Below are 18,047 nucleotides of genomic sequence, written 5' to 3' on the forward strand. Positions count from 1 at the left end.
TAAGAAACCAATAATTCACATTGTTCATAAAAATAGCAAAATGAAAGAAAGTAAACTAACAAGAAAATTTTAAGAAGTGTAGAGGAACAAGAAAATAAGAACCAAACTACAATTAAACTAGATTAAAATTCAAAACTAGAGGCAAAATTGAAATAAAATCCTAGAAAACTTAGAGAGAAGTTGAAGATTATCTCACTAAAAGTTATGAACTAAAACCCAAAGAAATGTAAAAAATGAGTGTATGTGAAGTTGTCTCTTTATCCTTTCCTTCATGTAGGGGTGTAGGGGTAGGTTTTTGCTCTACCTGACCTGCTCCACCGTATAACAACCCGCATAAAACCCGCCACACTTCTACTCGCAGATAGTAAAACGTTGAACTCTAACCCACCCCTGTGGGTACCCGCCCCGCCCTTACCCATCTCTATAATTATTAAAATCCAATAAATAAAATTAAATTTCAAAATTTATATAACCACCATCATATACATAATATAAATTAAAGTAAAAATTTAAATATGATACAATATTATTAATCATTTACTAATTATTTTACATATATTATACATATTATATATTAAAATTATATATATTATATATATACTAGGGCGGGTATTACCTAAACCTGTCTCGCTCCGCGCCTCCCAAGAACCCGCGTAGATACGGGCGGGGTAGGTACCTGCGGGTTCGGGTGGTGTTGCCATCTCTACCTTCATGTTTCCTTCAAATGCAGTAAAAATGGACTGAATTAGGCTAAAAAATGCTTCAAAATCGTGAGTCACATACTTTTTTTTTAATAAAAACAAGATGGATATGATGCGTACGCATACATGATGTGTATGTATCTCATGCATATATATGCATGATGTATACATCTTGTAGCTTCACCAATTTTTCGTTTCTTTATGAAATTACTATTTTTGTATGCTTTTCTTCCATCTTTTCAAGCCATATATCTTTGTCTCATAAACCTTAAACAACTTGAACAAGTATATCAAGACATTAAATGGAATAAGAGTATAATCAATTTGAACATTTTCAAAGCCTAAAAAGCATGTTTCAATCAATTAATCACAATTTGAAGATAATTCACAAAACATGCATTTACAACATGAGCAAGTTAAGTTGATAAATTTCATTCTTTTCAATTAAAAAAATAATCATTAAATATGGATTTATCAACTTTCACTTTTACCATTTTAACCTCATAATGTATCCAAATAATCTTTTTATCCCTAAGACTCCATATTTACTTATTTTATCCTTGTCTTTTATCAAAATAATAATTTTACCCTTTATATCTTTTAAGTTGCCAATTTACCTTCAATCTTTTTCTTAGTGATCATTTACCCTTTATTAGTCCTAATTATATTTTTACCCTAAATCTTAACATGATTACAATTTTATCTTATTTATAATTTTACCTCTATACTTTACTAAAATTATTATTTACGTCAAAAACTTTATTTTAATTATATTTTGGCCGAAATCTTTTATATATTTACGTTTTTACCCTTAAACTTTCTATATTCATATTTTTAGCCCAAATATTTTATTGTTCACACTTTACCCACTTTTTACCCTAGGTTATCGAATACTCTATTTTAAATGCATTATACAAAATCCATATTCATCCATTTATCTTTTATGACACTTTTAAATTCTTTTAAGCTCTTTTCTTACAATATTTCATTCTTTTACTCACATAGCAATTATGATAATCATCACACAACTTTCTTCACTTGTTCTTCACTTTTATAAAATTTTATTTTAGTCGCAAGAGCATCATAGTCAATTTGGCCATCATCATACAACTTTTGATTTCAATTAAAATTATTTCAATCATTCATCATCAAAAACATATATATGTATCCAATTTCATCAAGTCATCATCACCAAAGCATCAATTAGGATTGAGTTATCTAATCCAATTATAACCTTTACCTCACTTGTGAAGCTTTCCAAATCACTTCTTTAAGCTTTATAACTACCAAATCCTCTTAAATCAAAATTAAAACAATTTTTATCATTTTAAAGACTTTATGGCCGAAGTAATACTGAAGGAAAAGGGAGAGATTTCTCTCCCTTTGAAGCTTGAAATTTGGTGTGTGACTCCTTAAGATTCCTAAGACATTTTCATGAATAAAACATCTTCAAAAGAATTATTCTTTGTTTTCCAGGAAATTAAGGCCAAAACTCATAAGGAAGAGGAGGAAAATTTTTCTCACCTTTGAGCTTGAGATTAATATTCTCCTTTACTCTTTTATAAGCTTTAAAAATGACTTCCTATACAAGAAAAAATGAAAACATGATTCCTCCTTGAAGGACCATAAATGGCTGAACCAATAGTGAAGAAGAGGGAGAGAATTTTCTTTGCAAAACTTACAAAAAATTGTATGAAAGTGAAGATGAGCATGAGAGAAATTGTTTGGTTGGATTAGTTTATATTATTGAAATGGGGTGGTCTTGGTCTCTTAAGAATTGAAGATGAAGATTGTTGAATACAAGAACACCTTTTTTTCTTTGTCTCACTTCAGTTATTTTTCTATTTTTTTAAGCCCTTTCTTTCTTTTTCTTTAAGTTAAATTAGTAACTATTTTAATGAGAGAGAGAGAGAGAGAGAGAGAGAGGATAAATTTTGAATTTTATTAAGCTTTATTTTATGTCATACGCATCTATATCCTTACGTTAGTTCACCATGTTTTGAATTAACTTTGGAGAATTATAGTGTACAGATAAATGAGCATACAGAGATCCGTATATTCCCTCTGCTTTAGTTCGTGAGCGACACGTGGTTTTGGTGTCGAGGCTGGGGGAGGCGGCTTGACAAATTTGTCGCATTAGGGGCCCTTGATGGTTGATGGCTGGCTTGAGGCAGCTCTTACGGGGCCACATAAAATGCCCATGCAACGTAACGGTGGGTTGCTGTGGACCTTGTATTCCCCAAAGAAAGGGCCCAATGATACGCTTTGCTGACAGTGTTTGGTCCATGTTAGTAGTGGACCGAAATATGATTTATTAAGGTCAAAAGTAAGGAAGTGGTGGAAAAAAAAAAGGGAGTGAAAAAAACGCAAGGAAATGGATCAAAGGGGAAAGTGTCCTTACAGTGAAATTGCTAACCGGATGGGGTAAACATAAGGTTATTCCAAGACCACAAAAAAAAAAAACCAAAAAAAGATAAGGTTATTAGATGCAGCTGGGTTTGTTGGTTTTGGCTATAGTATTGAGGTGAGTTTTGGGTGTTATTAATGAGAAATAGTCAATGTAAAATTAAAAATTAAAGAGGGATCAGGGTTTTGGGTCGTTGCAATCAATCGTTGAGGCTGAACCAAAAATTCAAGAGGGAATACGTTAAATGAAAAAAAAAAGACGAAGAGAAATGAACATATACCATGTTGTCATGCTTTCTTTTTTTACCTTTTAAGCATAGTTGTCAGAGTCGAACCGGTGATCGAACCAGTCAAGTTATTGAGTTACTGAGTTATTGGTTCAATCGAAGGATTACTGATTTAACCGTTTGACCTGTTCCTATGAAAATAAAAAAAAATAGTCAAAAGTTTAAAATTAAAATTTAAAATACATATTTTTACTAATATTTTAAAAATATTAAGTTATTTTAAAATAATATGAAACATGAACAATAAATATTTTGTTATTTTTACTCTATCATAAATATTTTTATTTTGTTTTTATTAAAATAACTAATATTTTTAAATTTTAATAATTTATTAATTAATTTATATCTATTATACTATTATATACTATAAGTATTTATTAAAAAATAATATTAATAGATATTATATAATTATAAAAAATAAGTGAGTTTATAATTATTATTAAATAAAAATATAATTAATTTAAAAATGAGTGAGTTTATAATTAAAATTATAATATATTAAATAAAAGTAAATTATTTGATAAAAGATATCTATATGTATTATAATTTGCATGAATTTTAATAAAAAACATAGTAGTCTGGTGATTGTGGAGTCTTTTAGTTTCGTTGAGGGTAGGAATTTGAACCGTACCTCAAACATTTTTAAAATATTTTTACTCCCGAGCGGTTCGGTCGGACTGATTTCACGGAATTTGACTGATTCACACTGATTTCACTTAGCTGATGTAATATCATACCCTCAAATCTGTATACATAAATTAATTTTTATATCATAATATCAAATTTTATTAAAAGAATTAAATTGTTTTTTAATGTTAATATACCTAAGATTTATATTATTAAATTCATAATGAGTAATGTAGTTATATCTCGATAATCGTATCATGTACTTAAATATTCTTTTTTTTTTGTTAAAAATACTCATTTTATTTATAGATTTATGTTCTCAATAGAAAATTTTTTTATAAAAATATGTTATACTTTGTATTTTATAAAAAAAAATGTGTCTTTCAAATAATTAATTACGTATAATTTATTTCCTAAAATATTAAAATTTTTGAAACAATTAAGTTTAATTAATAAGACGTGTGATAATTTGTAACTAAATATGCCATAAATTACTGTTATTTTATATTTTTCTAACATGTTACTTATACTGTCATATTTCTTTTGTGCAAGTATGTATCATATTAATAATAAAGTGGTGACAAAAGAATTTATAATCACATATATGATAAATTTTTCGAAAAACTAACTCCGATGACTTCATGTGAATTATTTTTGTGGAAGGCAAAAAAAATTTAAAATTCAGTCCCCCTTATATTAAAATTTTGAGAAAATTTAACTTTTTTTGTGAGATGTTAAAATAACACAATTTTTTTAATTTATAAAATGTATATTTGTCTCCCATATAACTTTAAGATAATCTTCTTTCTAGTCTATTTTAGGTTCTTGATGTTAACTAATGCTAATTTTATCCATTTTTTTCAAAAAAAATAATTTTTGTTACAAAAATATCCTTTATGCAATGACCTGGCCAGGTTGAGTGTCCGGACGTTGATGATAACTATGGGGTCTGAGGATTGTTCGGTGAAGAAGATGGGCGTTAGTTCTAGCGGTGTTATCGATTCGGTTTGCGTCAATTTTGAACCTATGAAAAATTGAGCCGGCATGTACAGGAATGAGCTAATGGCAACCATTTGGGTTGTTGCTTTACGGACAACCGAACCGAACAGAATCGACAGCGGATCGGCTCGGTCAGTTTTCTCGCTTATTTAAAGGCGGATAATCGTAACGCACACCCGACCCAAAATATAGACTGGGCTTATTTTTTAGTCCCTAACCCGATCCTAAACCTGATGAAACTTATGCACCATCGGGCCGGGTGAAAATCGGGTCTTTCGCATGTAAAATTAACGTTATCTCGAACCATTATTTCACAATTCACGTAGTAAAATTCACTTAAGAAAATATCACAAGAAGCAACACGTCTCTTAAATTAAAGCATAACCATAATCAAGACTAATATTGTCTAGGAACACGTAATATATAAACTAATACAAATAAGGCAATATTATGTATCGGTCAAACCACCGGGTCAATGGGTTATTGGTTCAACAGGTGGGTAACTGGTTGAACCGATTTACCCTGCACTATAGGAAAAAAGAATACAAAATACTAAAAAATTTAAAATAACATTTTAAAATACCTAATTTCACTAATATTTTATAAATATGTAGCTATTTTAAAATAACACAGAGCATGAACAATAAGTGTTTTGTGAAGTTTATTCCATCGTAAATTTTTTAAATTTGTTTTTACATATAAAAAATTATTATTTTAAAATTTTAATCATTTGTTAATTGATTATATATGTTATAATATTATATATTATAGGTATTTACTTAAAAAATAATGTTAATGAATATTTTATTATTATGAAAAGATAAAATAACTGACTTTGTTAGCATTGGTAAATAAAAGTATAATTAATTTAAGAATGAGTGACTTTACGAAAAAGATTAAAATAAGTTAAATCGAAGTAAACTATTTGATGAAACATACCTAGATGTATTATAATTTGTATATATGTTAGTAAGGTGCATGATAACTCCGTGGTTATAAAGATGTTATTTTTCCATTATGACAGGGGGTGGAATCCCACCGTACCGCAAACACTCTTACCGACACATGGCAAAATAAATCAATGACCAACAGCAATTCTCTTTTGGTTATAATTTTTTTCTGATTATTTTTATTAAAATCATTTGTTATAATTATTTTAAACATTATAGAGAAATATCAAAAAATTAAATATCACGAACATAAATTTGTTGATTATATTTATAATAATGAAACCATTATTATTTTAATTTTGAAGGAATAATTTATCATGTTTATTTTGTTTTTATATTTATTTTTATTTTTTATTAATTTCTATCATTATTGTTTTGCATATTTTCAACAAAAAAACGGAACTTATTTTATAACAATTGATGTTACTATTCTGAGGAAAATGATTGCGTTTTTTAGAGTTATGTTATATAATTATAAACATTATTATATAAAATTATTTCGATAAAAGTAATCGTAACAAATTATAAGAGAGAGAAAAAAATCATTTTAGGTTGAAAAATGGATTTCTTTTTTTTACAGATACCATTTTTGGTTACTACCTTTCTTAAATTTTTGTTGTCAATAAATTTATTGAGACAGGATGTAGGTTTTGACCCTTGTAACAATCGTAACTTTACTAGTTGAGAAAAAGTAAAAAAATTTAACTTTATAATATAGTAATTAGAGAGGTTTTATTGTGCCATAAAATTTCAGGCTTGAAAAATTTTAAAATTTAACCTATGAATAAAATTTTAATACAGAAGAAAAACTTCTATTTCAAATAAAGACAAATTTTCTTTTTTATAATTTTTTATATAAGATTATTTTTATTAAAAATTTTTTTAATAATTAAGTTTTTAATTCTAAATATTAATTGTTAAAAATTACAGAAAGATAATGTTTTAACTGTTTTTACAGCTAGTGTTTTATTTTTTTTATTTATAGAAAATAACTGTTTGCCTTTTTTTAAAGAAAAACGGCCCTTTAAAATTATTTTATTATTATTATCTTTAATAATGTCTTAAAACAACAGGAAAAGTATTTAAGCCGTTTCTAACACTGGGTGGAAAATTTTTTTCCTGGGCCCCATTTTTGTTATTAATCCATTTTTTGGATGATAGGAGAGGACTGACCCACAGCAACAACTTTCATGGTTTACCCCACTCTTTCTGGGAACAAACCTGAAGGCCCAACAAGCGCTAATGGGACCTCCTAAAATCAGAACTCCGTTCTAAATTGCTCTTTCCAGCCGGCTCACCCAGCCCTTTGATCAGCCTCCTCAGCTCCTGAGATCTACCTGCTTTCAGCCTTAAAAAAACAACACGTGTCCACAGCATAATCAATAAAGACAAAAATCTGTAAATCTGTATACATATGCATCTTTACACTAGATGAACCCATTAACTTTTGGATGATGAGATAATTAATAGGAAAGGGTAGATGGATAGGTACCAGAGACGTGAGAAAAAATTTTTGGCTACAAATTAATCGTAGAGAATAAGAATTTTTTATTTTAATAAATAAAATAAATATAATAATTATCGAATTAAATAATTTAAAAAAATTACTGAAATTCGTATTTCTTATTTATAGTGTAAACGAAATAATTTTTTACATATCTCGTTTATAGTATAAACGAGATATAAGAAGATGAATTTTCAGCAGTTATAAAAGGATGTGTAATTCTTGACATTCTCCACATATATTTCATATCTTTTTCTGTCTCGTTTTTCTCACAAAAATAAGGCAACAATGGCTAGTAACAGCATATACATAGTTGTGTGTGTTTATCCCACTTGTCGTATAAGAAATGGCGACAACGGAGTGACATTTGAGTGTGAGAATCCGATACTGTTGCACACTCAATGTGTAAGTACATTGTCGGAGTTGAAGAGTTTGATATTAAACACCCTCGGTGGTACATAAACAAGGGAAGTCGGAAGGGTGGAGTATAAGTTGCTAGCACCCATGGATAATAAAATTTTTCGATTTCGACTATTTCAGCTTCTAGGGACGAACATGTGCGACTCATGTTCGACATCCATGGGAGGATCATGGCAGAACAGGTGATGGAGCTTTTCGCCGAGGTTGGAGATATTGGTCATGGTGGTTCTGTACACTCAACCTATGTACAGGACGACCGACCTCTTGTACCACCACCCATCCAAGCAGCTGCTCCACCGATGCCCACGTCTCCGTGTGTACTGGGGCCCTGCGTGCGCATAGGCCTAAGTGGTATGCCACATCCTGCAGGGTAATAGTGACCTCACCCCACGGGAGATGAAATGCGTGCGTCTCCAAACGCCATCGTTCCACGAATGCCGAAATCAGAAAATTGTCAAAAGTGAAATTAAGGGGCATCGTGTCGCTGAATCTAGCCTCAACCAGATACAGAACAATGGCGTCAGGTGGAAAAAAGGTATAACTCACTTGTCCGGACAGTAGAAGGCAAGGCCTCTGAAGAATAAAAAAAATAATTTAGCCTTATAAAAAAATAATTTTAAATTTTTTTTCGTATTGAATTCTTACACTTTTTATCAGTTTCATAATTAGAACAATTTAATATGATATACAAAATATTAAAGTTAAATAAATATTTCTTTCTAACTCACAACTACTTCTATTTAAGAACATTCTATGTTTCTAACTTACACATATTTCTAAATTACACATTACATACTAAACAAACTTAACTAGAATATTATAAGTAGTAACAACCTAACACAAGTAAAACATAATTCCAAACTAATAATTATGTCGTAACAACCTACCACAAGCAAATAGAGTTCTAAATTTCTATTAGACACCTACTGCTAAAGCTACAAAGTACAAACTATGCTCTAGTTCTTTGCAACTACCTTAACCATGGCTACATACAAAAAATACTTCTATATGGGATTGAACAGAATTAAACACAACAGAACTAAACTTAAAGTCGACCGTCTCGGCATAATGGGACGTCTCGTTCAACCTGTTGATATCTCCGTCGTTTTTCGCCTAACGCGCCATCGCAGTATCAGTCAATAATATGGTCAAAGAGGGATAATAGAGAGGAGAAAGCTGGTGAAAAGTGTAGAATGGAGCCCAGTCAACGTCTACAAACGACATCTATTTAAAGACGTCACCCAACCTTATCTTATTTACGGTGTAAACGAGATACGTGCAAAATTATCTCGTTGACACTGTAAACGAGATAAGCAAGGGACACGGATTTCGGTAATTTTTTTAAAATTATTTAATTCGATAATTATTATATTTATTTTATTTATTAAAATAAAAAATTCTAGAGAATAATGATCAAAAGTGATAATTATATGATCACTTATTTTTATTATGTTACCAAATCGAATAAATAACTATACTAATATAAATGATATTAGTATCATGTCTTATCTCAACCCTAAAATATTTCTAAAATATTTTGGTAAAGTTAAATAAATCAAAGAATATCGATAAAATTTTTTTAGTGGTTGAATTTGGATTCAAAAATAAATATCATCAGTAAAAAATATATTTTGTCTTATATAAAAATAATATTTTCATGAAATATTTTTTAATTTAGATATGGACCCGCCTCTCTAAAGTGAAGCGAACCATAATTTAGATATTTCACAAATTTCAATTATAGAAAGTTCAAAAACTCACTCTACGAAAAAATTGGATTCTTACGCTCTAAGTTTTTATGTACATCTTTTGAATAGTTATTCAAATGTCTCCACAAAAATTCGGATCAAATAATAGATAAGTACGTAGTTTGTTAGATAAAAGAGTTTTTTCGTCATGTATAAAAAATAATATTTATTGATTATTTGTATCGCATTTTCAAATTATTCGAGGACTTAGTTGTTGTTCATATCGTGAAGAATTATTTTATTAACGATATAAACTTTTAGATACTATTTTAATATATTTTTTATTTTCTTGCTCCAAAGTAGCGCTGGAAGTGAGCCGAGTTGAGTCGAGCTAGATCAAGCTCAAGCTCGACTCACAAAAATTGAACTTGGCTCACGACTCGTCTTGTTAACAATCGAGCTTATTTCTTAAACTCAAACTCGACTCACCGAAAACTCACAAGCTGGCTCAAATATTTATATCAATAAATTATAGCTTATATATTTTAAAAATATTTAAATGATCAATTTTATATATTGTTTATCTATAAAAAATTTTAAATTTTTTTATTTATGTCCTACATCAAAATTATATATAAAAGATAAATATAAAATTTTAAATAATTAAGATCATTAATATATATAGTTTATATATATAAAATTATATATATAGCTTATATATGGGAAGATTTTTTCGGTGGCTTTAGTTTTGGTGACTAAAGATGGCATGAATTTGACTTACAAGTAAAACATTGACACATAGTAAGAAAATCAAATCTAACACCAAAATAATTCTCCCTTTCTCTTATAATTTCTTATAATTTTTTTTATCAAAATAATTTTAAAAAAATAACACCAAAATAAAATTTTTAATTATATTTATAATTATTATTTTATTATTTTTATCTTTAAAAAAATGCTTATAATTATTTTTATTTTTAATTATTTTTTAATTATTATTATTTTTAATAATTTCTAAAAATAAAATCAAATTTATTTTTTAATTATTTTTATTTAAAAAAATAATTTTTTAATTATTTTTATTTAAAAAAATAATTTTTATTATTATTTTTACCAAAATAATTTTTTCTAACTATCTTTTTATAATTTTAAAAAACTAACACCAAAATGATTCTCTCTTATAATTTCTTATGATTATTTTTATCAAAATAATTTTTTATAATTATTTTTACAAAATAATTTCAAAAAACTAACATAAACTAATTCTCTCTCTTCTAATTTTTTATAATTATTTTTATCAAAATAATTTCTTATGCTTCTCATTTGTCTAGTCTTGATGAAAGTTATAATTTCATAAATTTGTCTAAATTTCCAATCTTATACTCAAAATGAAAAATTATGAAAACAAATTTGTGAAATCACAACTTTCGTTAAGATTGGATAAGTGAGAAGCATAAAAAACTATTTTGATAAAAATAATTATAAAAAATTATGAGAGAGAATCATTTTGGTGTTAATTTTTTAAAATTATTTTATAAAAATAATTATAAAAAATTATTTTGATAAAAATAATCATAACTCATAAGAAATTATTTTGATAAAAATAATCATAAGAAATTATGAGAGAGAAAATATCATTTTAGTGTTAGTTTCTCAAAATTACAAAAAAATAATTATAAAAAATTATTTTGGTAAAAATAATTATAAAATATAAGTTTTTTAAAAATAAAAATAATTAAAAAAATTTTGATTTTATTTTTAGAAATTATTAAAAATAATAATAATAAAAAATTATTTTAATAAAAATAATCATGAAAATAATTATAAAAAATTAATTTTAAAAATAAAAATAACAATAAAATAATAATTATAAATATATTTAAAAAAATATTTTGGTGTTATTTTTTTGAAATTATTTTGATAAAAATAATTATAAATAATTATAAAAGAAAAAGAGAATCATTTTAGTGTTAGATTTGATTTTCTTGTCAAGTGTCAATATTTTACTTGTAAAGTTGTAAGTCAAATTCATGCCACCCTTAATCACCAAAATTAAAGCTACCAAAAAATTCTTCTATATATAATATTTAAAATATAGATTAAAGCCACCAAAAAACTCTTCTATATATATATATTCGAGTAAGTTCACGAGCTAATGAATTGAGCTTATCCAAATTTAAGTTCGACTCATTTAATTTATGAGCTCAATTTGATCAAGATCAAGCTTAGTTCATCAGCTCACGAGTTTAACTTACCGAACTATTAACAAATCGAATTCGAACTGACTTATGAACTAGCTTAACTCACTTCGAGTCCTACTCCAACCTCCAAGTTAAGTGCCAACTACAACACTCATTACTACCTAAACGTTCATTACTAGTATAATTAATCATAAAAATTTATTTTAATAATTTAAAAATTAATTAAAAGGATAAATTTGCATTGTTAAAAATAAATTAAAAATTTTTGGTGAAAAATTTTAAAAAAATATTTTAGGTTCGTAAAATTAGTCAAAAGGGTTGTCATTTCATAATTAATAACAAGTACATTTTAGTATAAATTATTATAAAATATATGTTTTAAAAACTAAATAATATATGGTAATGCAAATAATATGATCCATATATGCCTTTTTTTTTTTATCGTACCTGTATATATTAATTAGCTATAATATCCAAAAAAACACCTTATAAATATCATTATCTAACTTTATTATGTTTCTTGAATTTAAATAAAATATAAGAAATATAGTACACTAGTAATTTCTTTCGTTGTTATTAATGATTTTATTTTTTAGGGATGTCGCGTGGCATGAATACTGGTACATTCATTATACAATTTCTTAGGAACTAAATATCAATAAAGATAAAAAAATATAATGTGTATAATAAAATTAATCATTAAAATTAATTACTATATTTATTATAAATACATATATTATTTAATTTATTTTTAATATATATTTTATATTTTAACATATATGATACTAGTCGATATATGATACTAGTGGACTAGCAACGGATTTTTGTGTATATACCTCATTCGATCGTAAAAGTTGAACTAGTAAAATATTAGTCTGTACATTATAGGCTCTTGGTTTCTCCTAGTAACGTTATTGTATGTGTTGAATATGGATGGTTATTTGTGTCATTTGCTTGATCCCCTGGCTCCCCTTAACTTTCTCGGTTCATTCTTGCAAATACATACACATAAACGTATTTCTTGCTCTATCATTTTCCTCTTGATGCAATCAATTCACAAAATAGGGAAAAGAATCACTCCAAACGCTCTACCTTTTCTTTTCTTCAATTGTTGTCTGAAAGTACTGTTATATTCTTCACTCTAGATTTGTTGGCATTGTAAGTTTTTGTTTTTGTTTCTTTTCTTTTGTGTGTGATGTGTGTTAATAGTAATGTTTTTATTTCTTTTCTTTGGGCAAATGGGTGTTTGTGGTTTGGAATGTTGCTCTTTCTTCTATTGTTTCAATAATTCTGGTGATAGTCTTTTTTTTCTCCACATGACAATTGAACTAATTGTAGGGACTAAACTAAAATAGATCTGTGTCAGATTTGTAATTATTTGGCGTTAGATTAAGCTGATTATGTTGAATGTGCCTGGTTAGGTAATCAGATAATCAACTTTTTTAAACTAACATTAAAGTTAATTTTATTCTTCTCTTTCCTCATCCATCTTTTTACTTCTGCCTTTTTTTTTGTTAGCAGAAAAAGAATTGATGTTTAAATTTTTTGTTGTCAAATTTATAAATGAAAAAAAAAAGATTTAAAATTGGTTCTGTATTTAAAAAGTTTTAAACTGTGTTTTTTATTCGACGCAAGAAACTTTTCTTTCTTTTTATTTTATTTCATTTTCAGGCATTCAATTTTTACTATGTGCTTTCATGGTTTTTTTTATTTAATTAAATATGTAAAATATATTACTTCTCCCAATGTGCATAAGTGCACCACTATTTTGCCGATGAATCTCTCTGTTCATGTTAAAGTTATTATTTTTAATATTTTTATTTTTAGAATTTTATGAAAAAATTAAATCTTATTTTGTTAAATTTTAATTTTTTATCTATAAAATTTTGGAAAAATAAAACTACAAATCAAAGATGCCCTAATTTTCTGGTGGATTGTCTTTTCTAAAATATTACCTAGCTCACACTAATAAATATGTATTGTACAGAGGTGATTAATTTTTGTACTATATTTCAAAATAATTTTTTGGTGTCATAATTTTTTTCAATGCAATTAAGTATTTTTTAAAAATTGTCCATCATTTTATTTTTAGAAGAGAAAAAAACTAAAAAACAAAATAACTTTTCATAAAAAATAAGTATCTTTTTATAAAAGTAGATATTTAAATTAAATAAATAATATTATTTAAATTAGAAGACTGACTAAAGACTAAAATTTTAAACAAAAATATTATTTGGGTACTAAAATCAATCATTAAAATCAGTCACCAATATATTTATATATAAATATATATGTGATTTAATTTATTTTTAATGTATATTTGCATTTTAACATGTATTTTATATTAATAGTTGATTTTAGTGACTGATTTTTGTGTATACGTAGCATAGTACAAATTTAAAAGACAAGTAATATTTCTCAATTTTTTTATGCTGCATGCCTCGTTATGTGTTCTTTCCTCTAGTGCCAAAACTTTTACCACTAGACTTGTTAATTAACATGCTTCCTTTTTTTGTTTTTTAATCTGGAAGTAATTTCTGTTTGTATGGCCATACTATGCTATTATTTTAGTTGTAAATTACATTTTTTGGTTCTGATTGATGTATTGTGATTGTAGGAGTTGCTTGACATGGGTTCATATACCCCAAAAAACATCCTCATTACTGGGGCAGCGGGATTTATTGCATCTCATGTTGCCAACCGCCTTATCAGGAGCTACCCTGACTACAAAATTGTTGTGCTTGACAAGCTTGATTACTGTTCTAATCTCAAGAACCTTCTTCCTTCAAAATCATGTCGCAATTTCAAGTTTGTCAAGGGAGACATTGGAAGTGCCGATCTTGTGAACTACCTTCTCATTACCGAGTCCATCGACACAATAATGCACTTCGCTGCTCAAACACACGTTGACAACTCCTTCGGTAACAGCTTTGAGTTCACCAAGAACAACATATACGGTACTCATGTCCTTCTAGAAGCCTGCAAAGTAACCGGTCAGATCAGGAGATTCATTCATGTTAGCACCGACGAGGTGTATGGAGAGACAGAAGAGGATGCCATAGTCGGGAACCACGAAGCATCTCAATTGCTTCCGACGAACCCTTACTCTGCAACGAAAGCCGGGGCAGAGATGCTTGTCATGGCGTACGGAAGGTCGTACGGGTTACCGGTAATCACCACACGTGGAAACAATGTTTACGGTCCAAATCAGTTCCCTGAGAAGTTGATTCCAAAATTCATCCTTCTAGCTATGCAGGGAAAGAATCTTCCCATTCACGGCGACGGTTCGAACGTGAGGAGTTATCTTTATTGTGAAGATGTTGCAGAGGCCTTTGAAGTTGTTCTTCACAAGGGAGAGGTTGGCCATGTTTACAACATTGGGACCAAGAAGGAAAGAAGAGTTATTGACGTGGCCAAAGATATTTGTAAACTTTTCAATATTGACCCAGACACTAGCATAAAGCTTGTAGAGAACAGACCGTTTAATGACCAGAGGTACTTTCTTGATGACCAGAAGCTTAAGAACATAGGTTGGTCTGAGAGGACCACGTGGGAAGAAGGCTTGAAGAAAACCATGGAATGGTACACCAAGAATCCTGATTGGTGGGGTGACGTCAGCGGGGCATTACTTCCTCATCCAAGAATGCTGATGATGCCTGGGGGGATGGAAAGACATCTTGAGGGCTCAGAAGGTGAGAAGCCTGCATCGGTTGGATCATCGAATACTCGAATGGTGGTTCCGTCACCGAAGAATAGTAGCACTGCTCAACAGAAGCATCCTTTTAAGTTCTTGATTTACGGTAGAACTGGGTGGATTGGGGGATTATTGGGGAAACTGTGTGAAAAGCAAGGGATTCCGTATGAATATGGAAAAGGGCGTTTGGAAGATCGGTCCTCACTGGTGGGTGATATTCAGAGCGTAAAGCCAACGCATGTATTTAATGCTGCAGGAGTGACTGGGAGACCTAATGTTGATTGGTGTGAATCTCATAAAACGGAAACCATTAGAACGAATGTTGCTGGTACTTTAACGTTGGCTGACGTCTGTAGGGAACAAGGCATTTTAATGATAAATTACGCCACGGGATGCATATTTGAGTATGATGCAGCTCATCCACAAGGCTCTGGTATTGGTTTCAAGGAGGAAGACAAACCCAATTTCATTGGTTCTTTCTATTCCAAAACCAAGGCTATGGTATGTTACATTCTTATTGCACCTACCTCTTTCATTTTGAAGCATCGGAAGCAATAATTTCTTTTCTAACTTGAATTTTGATCAGGTTGAGGAGCTGTTGAGAGAATATGAGAATGTATGCACCCTTAGAGTTCGAATGCCAATTTCATCCGATCTAAGCAACCCTCGCAACTTCATTACAAAAATTTCTCGTTACAACAAAGTAGTTAACATCCCTAATAGCATGACTATTTTGGATGAACTTCTTCCCATCTCAATTGAGATGGCAAAGAGGAACTTGAAGGGAATCTGGAACTTCACAAATCCTGGGGTTGTGAGCCACAACGAAATCCTTGAGATGTATAGGAATTACATTGACCCCAAATACAAGTGGACTAACTTCACACTAGAAGAACAAGCTAAGGTTATAGTTGCTCCTCGGAGCAACAATGAGATGGATGCATCCAAATTGAAGAAAGAGTTCCCAGAATTGCTTCCCATTAAGGAATCATTGATCAAGTATGTCTTTGAACCAAACAAGAAAAATTAACTAGTTCCTTCTTTTTTATTTTTATTCCCCTCTAGAAGGGGAAGAAGGGTCGTAAGAGAATTAAATATCTTACTGTTGTTTGTTACGAGCGATTATTATTTTTTAGGGTGTGGTTATTTATCACTACGATTGCGTTAGGAAATGTGAACTACGTATTAATTTTTGCAGTATTATTCAAGTTTCTTGCAACACTCCACTACTAGTTGTAGTAGATTAAAAGAATGCGATGGTGGGTAACTTTCACTTATTTTGGCGTGGGAAGAGGATTCACCGTAAAAAAATGTGATCCAAAAATGGATTTAGCGTAGGTATATATACCCACCTGGCCACCGAATAGTGAAACATTAAAAGAAAAAACCAAGTATTATATATATTGGCATTTCTAGAACCAAATAAAAAATGAGTGTTTTTATGTTTTGACATCGTTGTGATCTTTTTTTTTTTAAATTAAAGATAGAGAGACTCAAAACCAGTGTTGTAAAAATCGGATTAGACCGATCGATTCGATCGAAAAATTGGTGAACCGATAGTTTAGTTGGTTCGATTGAAGTTTTGGACCGAAAAAGAATTTAAACCGTTTAAAATTGGGCGATTCGTTACAAACTAGATAAAATCGGTCAAAATTGGCCGATTCAATACAATTCGCGAATTGTCCTATGGTCATCCCAACAAATGCAGGTCCTGGTGTGTTTATTTGTAAATTTATGTGTTAATTATTCTATATATTATATACATACACAACTGAATTATTTTATATTAATTTAATTTAATTTTAGTTTTATACTCAATTTTTTTTAATTCTTTAGAATTTATAGAATTATTAAAATAAGTATTAAATATTTTAATATTTATATTTACATATTAAAATGTTAGTAAAGATATTTATTTTAAATATTTTAGAGTGTTGAGTTAGTAGGTTTTCGAAGATTTCGACTTAGGACTAATTAGTAGGGACATATAAGCATCACCACTAAATTTCACATGATAAATTAATGGAGGGACATAATGTGTTCATCGTTTACTATCTTGAAGGACCAAATTGGTACTTTATTTTTTTTAAGGGCTAATTAATCTGAAGTCGAAAATTTTAAGGACCTAATTGTCACTTTATTCAAATTTTTAATATTTTTTATTTTTTATTTACGTATGACCGGTTCTATCGATTCAATCAGTGATCTAATAACTTGACCGGTTTAATCACCGATTCAGTTCTGATAATTATGCTCAAAACCGTGACTTCTTAAGTGAATATAGAAAGACTATACGATTTGAATTATAACTTATTGGCGGCACTGGATCCTCTCCGGTGGAAAAAAAAACTGGATGGTGTCAAGTGTTTAATCTTATTCTTTATTACTCTCTCTCTTTCCTATTTATTTTTAGTTCCACTTATAAAATTAAAAATAAAAAATTACACTTTATTCTCTCAAGTATTAAAAAAATAAAAAGAATCTATTTCCCTCGTTAAGATCTACTTGGATACATATTATAACCATATTATATTACATTTCTACTGCAGATTAACAATCAATCAACCAGT

The 18,047-nt window shown here is 28.8% G+C and overlaps 1 protein-coding gene and 1 long non-coding RNA gene across 2 annotated transcripts; one reads left to right on the top strand and one right to left on the bottom strand.

The window, feature by feature from the left end:
• Window positions 1-611: 611 nt before the first annotated feature.
• Window positions 612-2,463, bottom strand: LOC130967433 (uncharacterized). The gene is made up of 3 exons (XR_009081333.1): window positions 2,384-2,463; window positions 2,226-2,283; window positions 612-718 (listed from the first exon to the last, which is right to left on the bottom strand). It is a non-coding gene; the product is annotated as an uncharacterized LOC130967433 (long non-coding RNA).
• An 11,946-nt stretch (window positions 2,464-14,409) lies between these two features.
• Window positions 14,410-16,507, top strand: LOC130965872 (trifunctional UDP-glucose 4,6-dehydratase/UDP-4-keto-6-deoxy-D-glucose 3,5-epimerase/UDP-4-keto-L-rhamnose-reductase RHM1-like). Its single transcript, XM_057890632.1, has 2 exons — window positions 14,410-15,978; window positions 16,064-16,507. Exons 1-2 carry the CDS (start codon window positions 14,413-14,415, stop codon window positions 16,505-16,507), a joined length of 2,010 nt encoding a protein of 669 aa, XP_057746615.1. The 5' UTR covers window positions 14,410-14,412.
• The last annotated feature ends 1,540 nt before the right edge of the window (window positions 16,508-18,047 follow it).

Source organism: Arachis stenosperma, chromosome 3 (assembly GCF_014773155.1).
Source record: "Arachis stenosperma cultivar V10309 chromosome 3, arast.V10309.gnm1.PFL2, whole genome shotgun sequence".
NCBI lineage: Eukaryota > Viridiplantae > Streptophyta > Magnoliopsida > Fabales > Fabaceae > Arachis > Arachis stenosperma.

Coding starts and splice junctions, on each gene's coding strand:
- LOC130965872 (XM_057890632.1), top strand. CDS start 14,413: ATGGGTTCATATACCCCAAAAAACATCCTCATTACTGGGGCAGCGGGA. Junction 15,979..16,063: donor ATTCCAAAACCAAGGCTATG/GTATGTTACATT, acceptor AATTTTGATCAG/GTTGAGGAGCTGTTGAGAGA.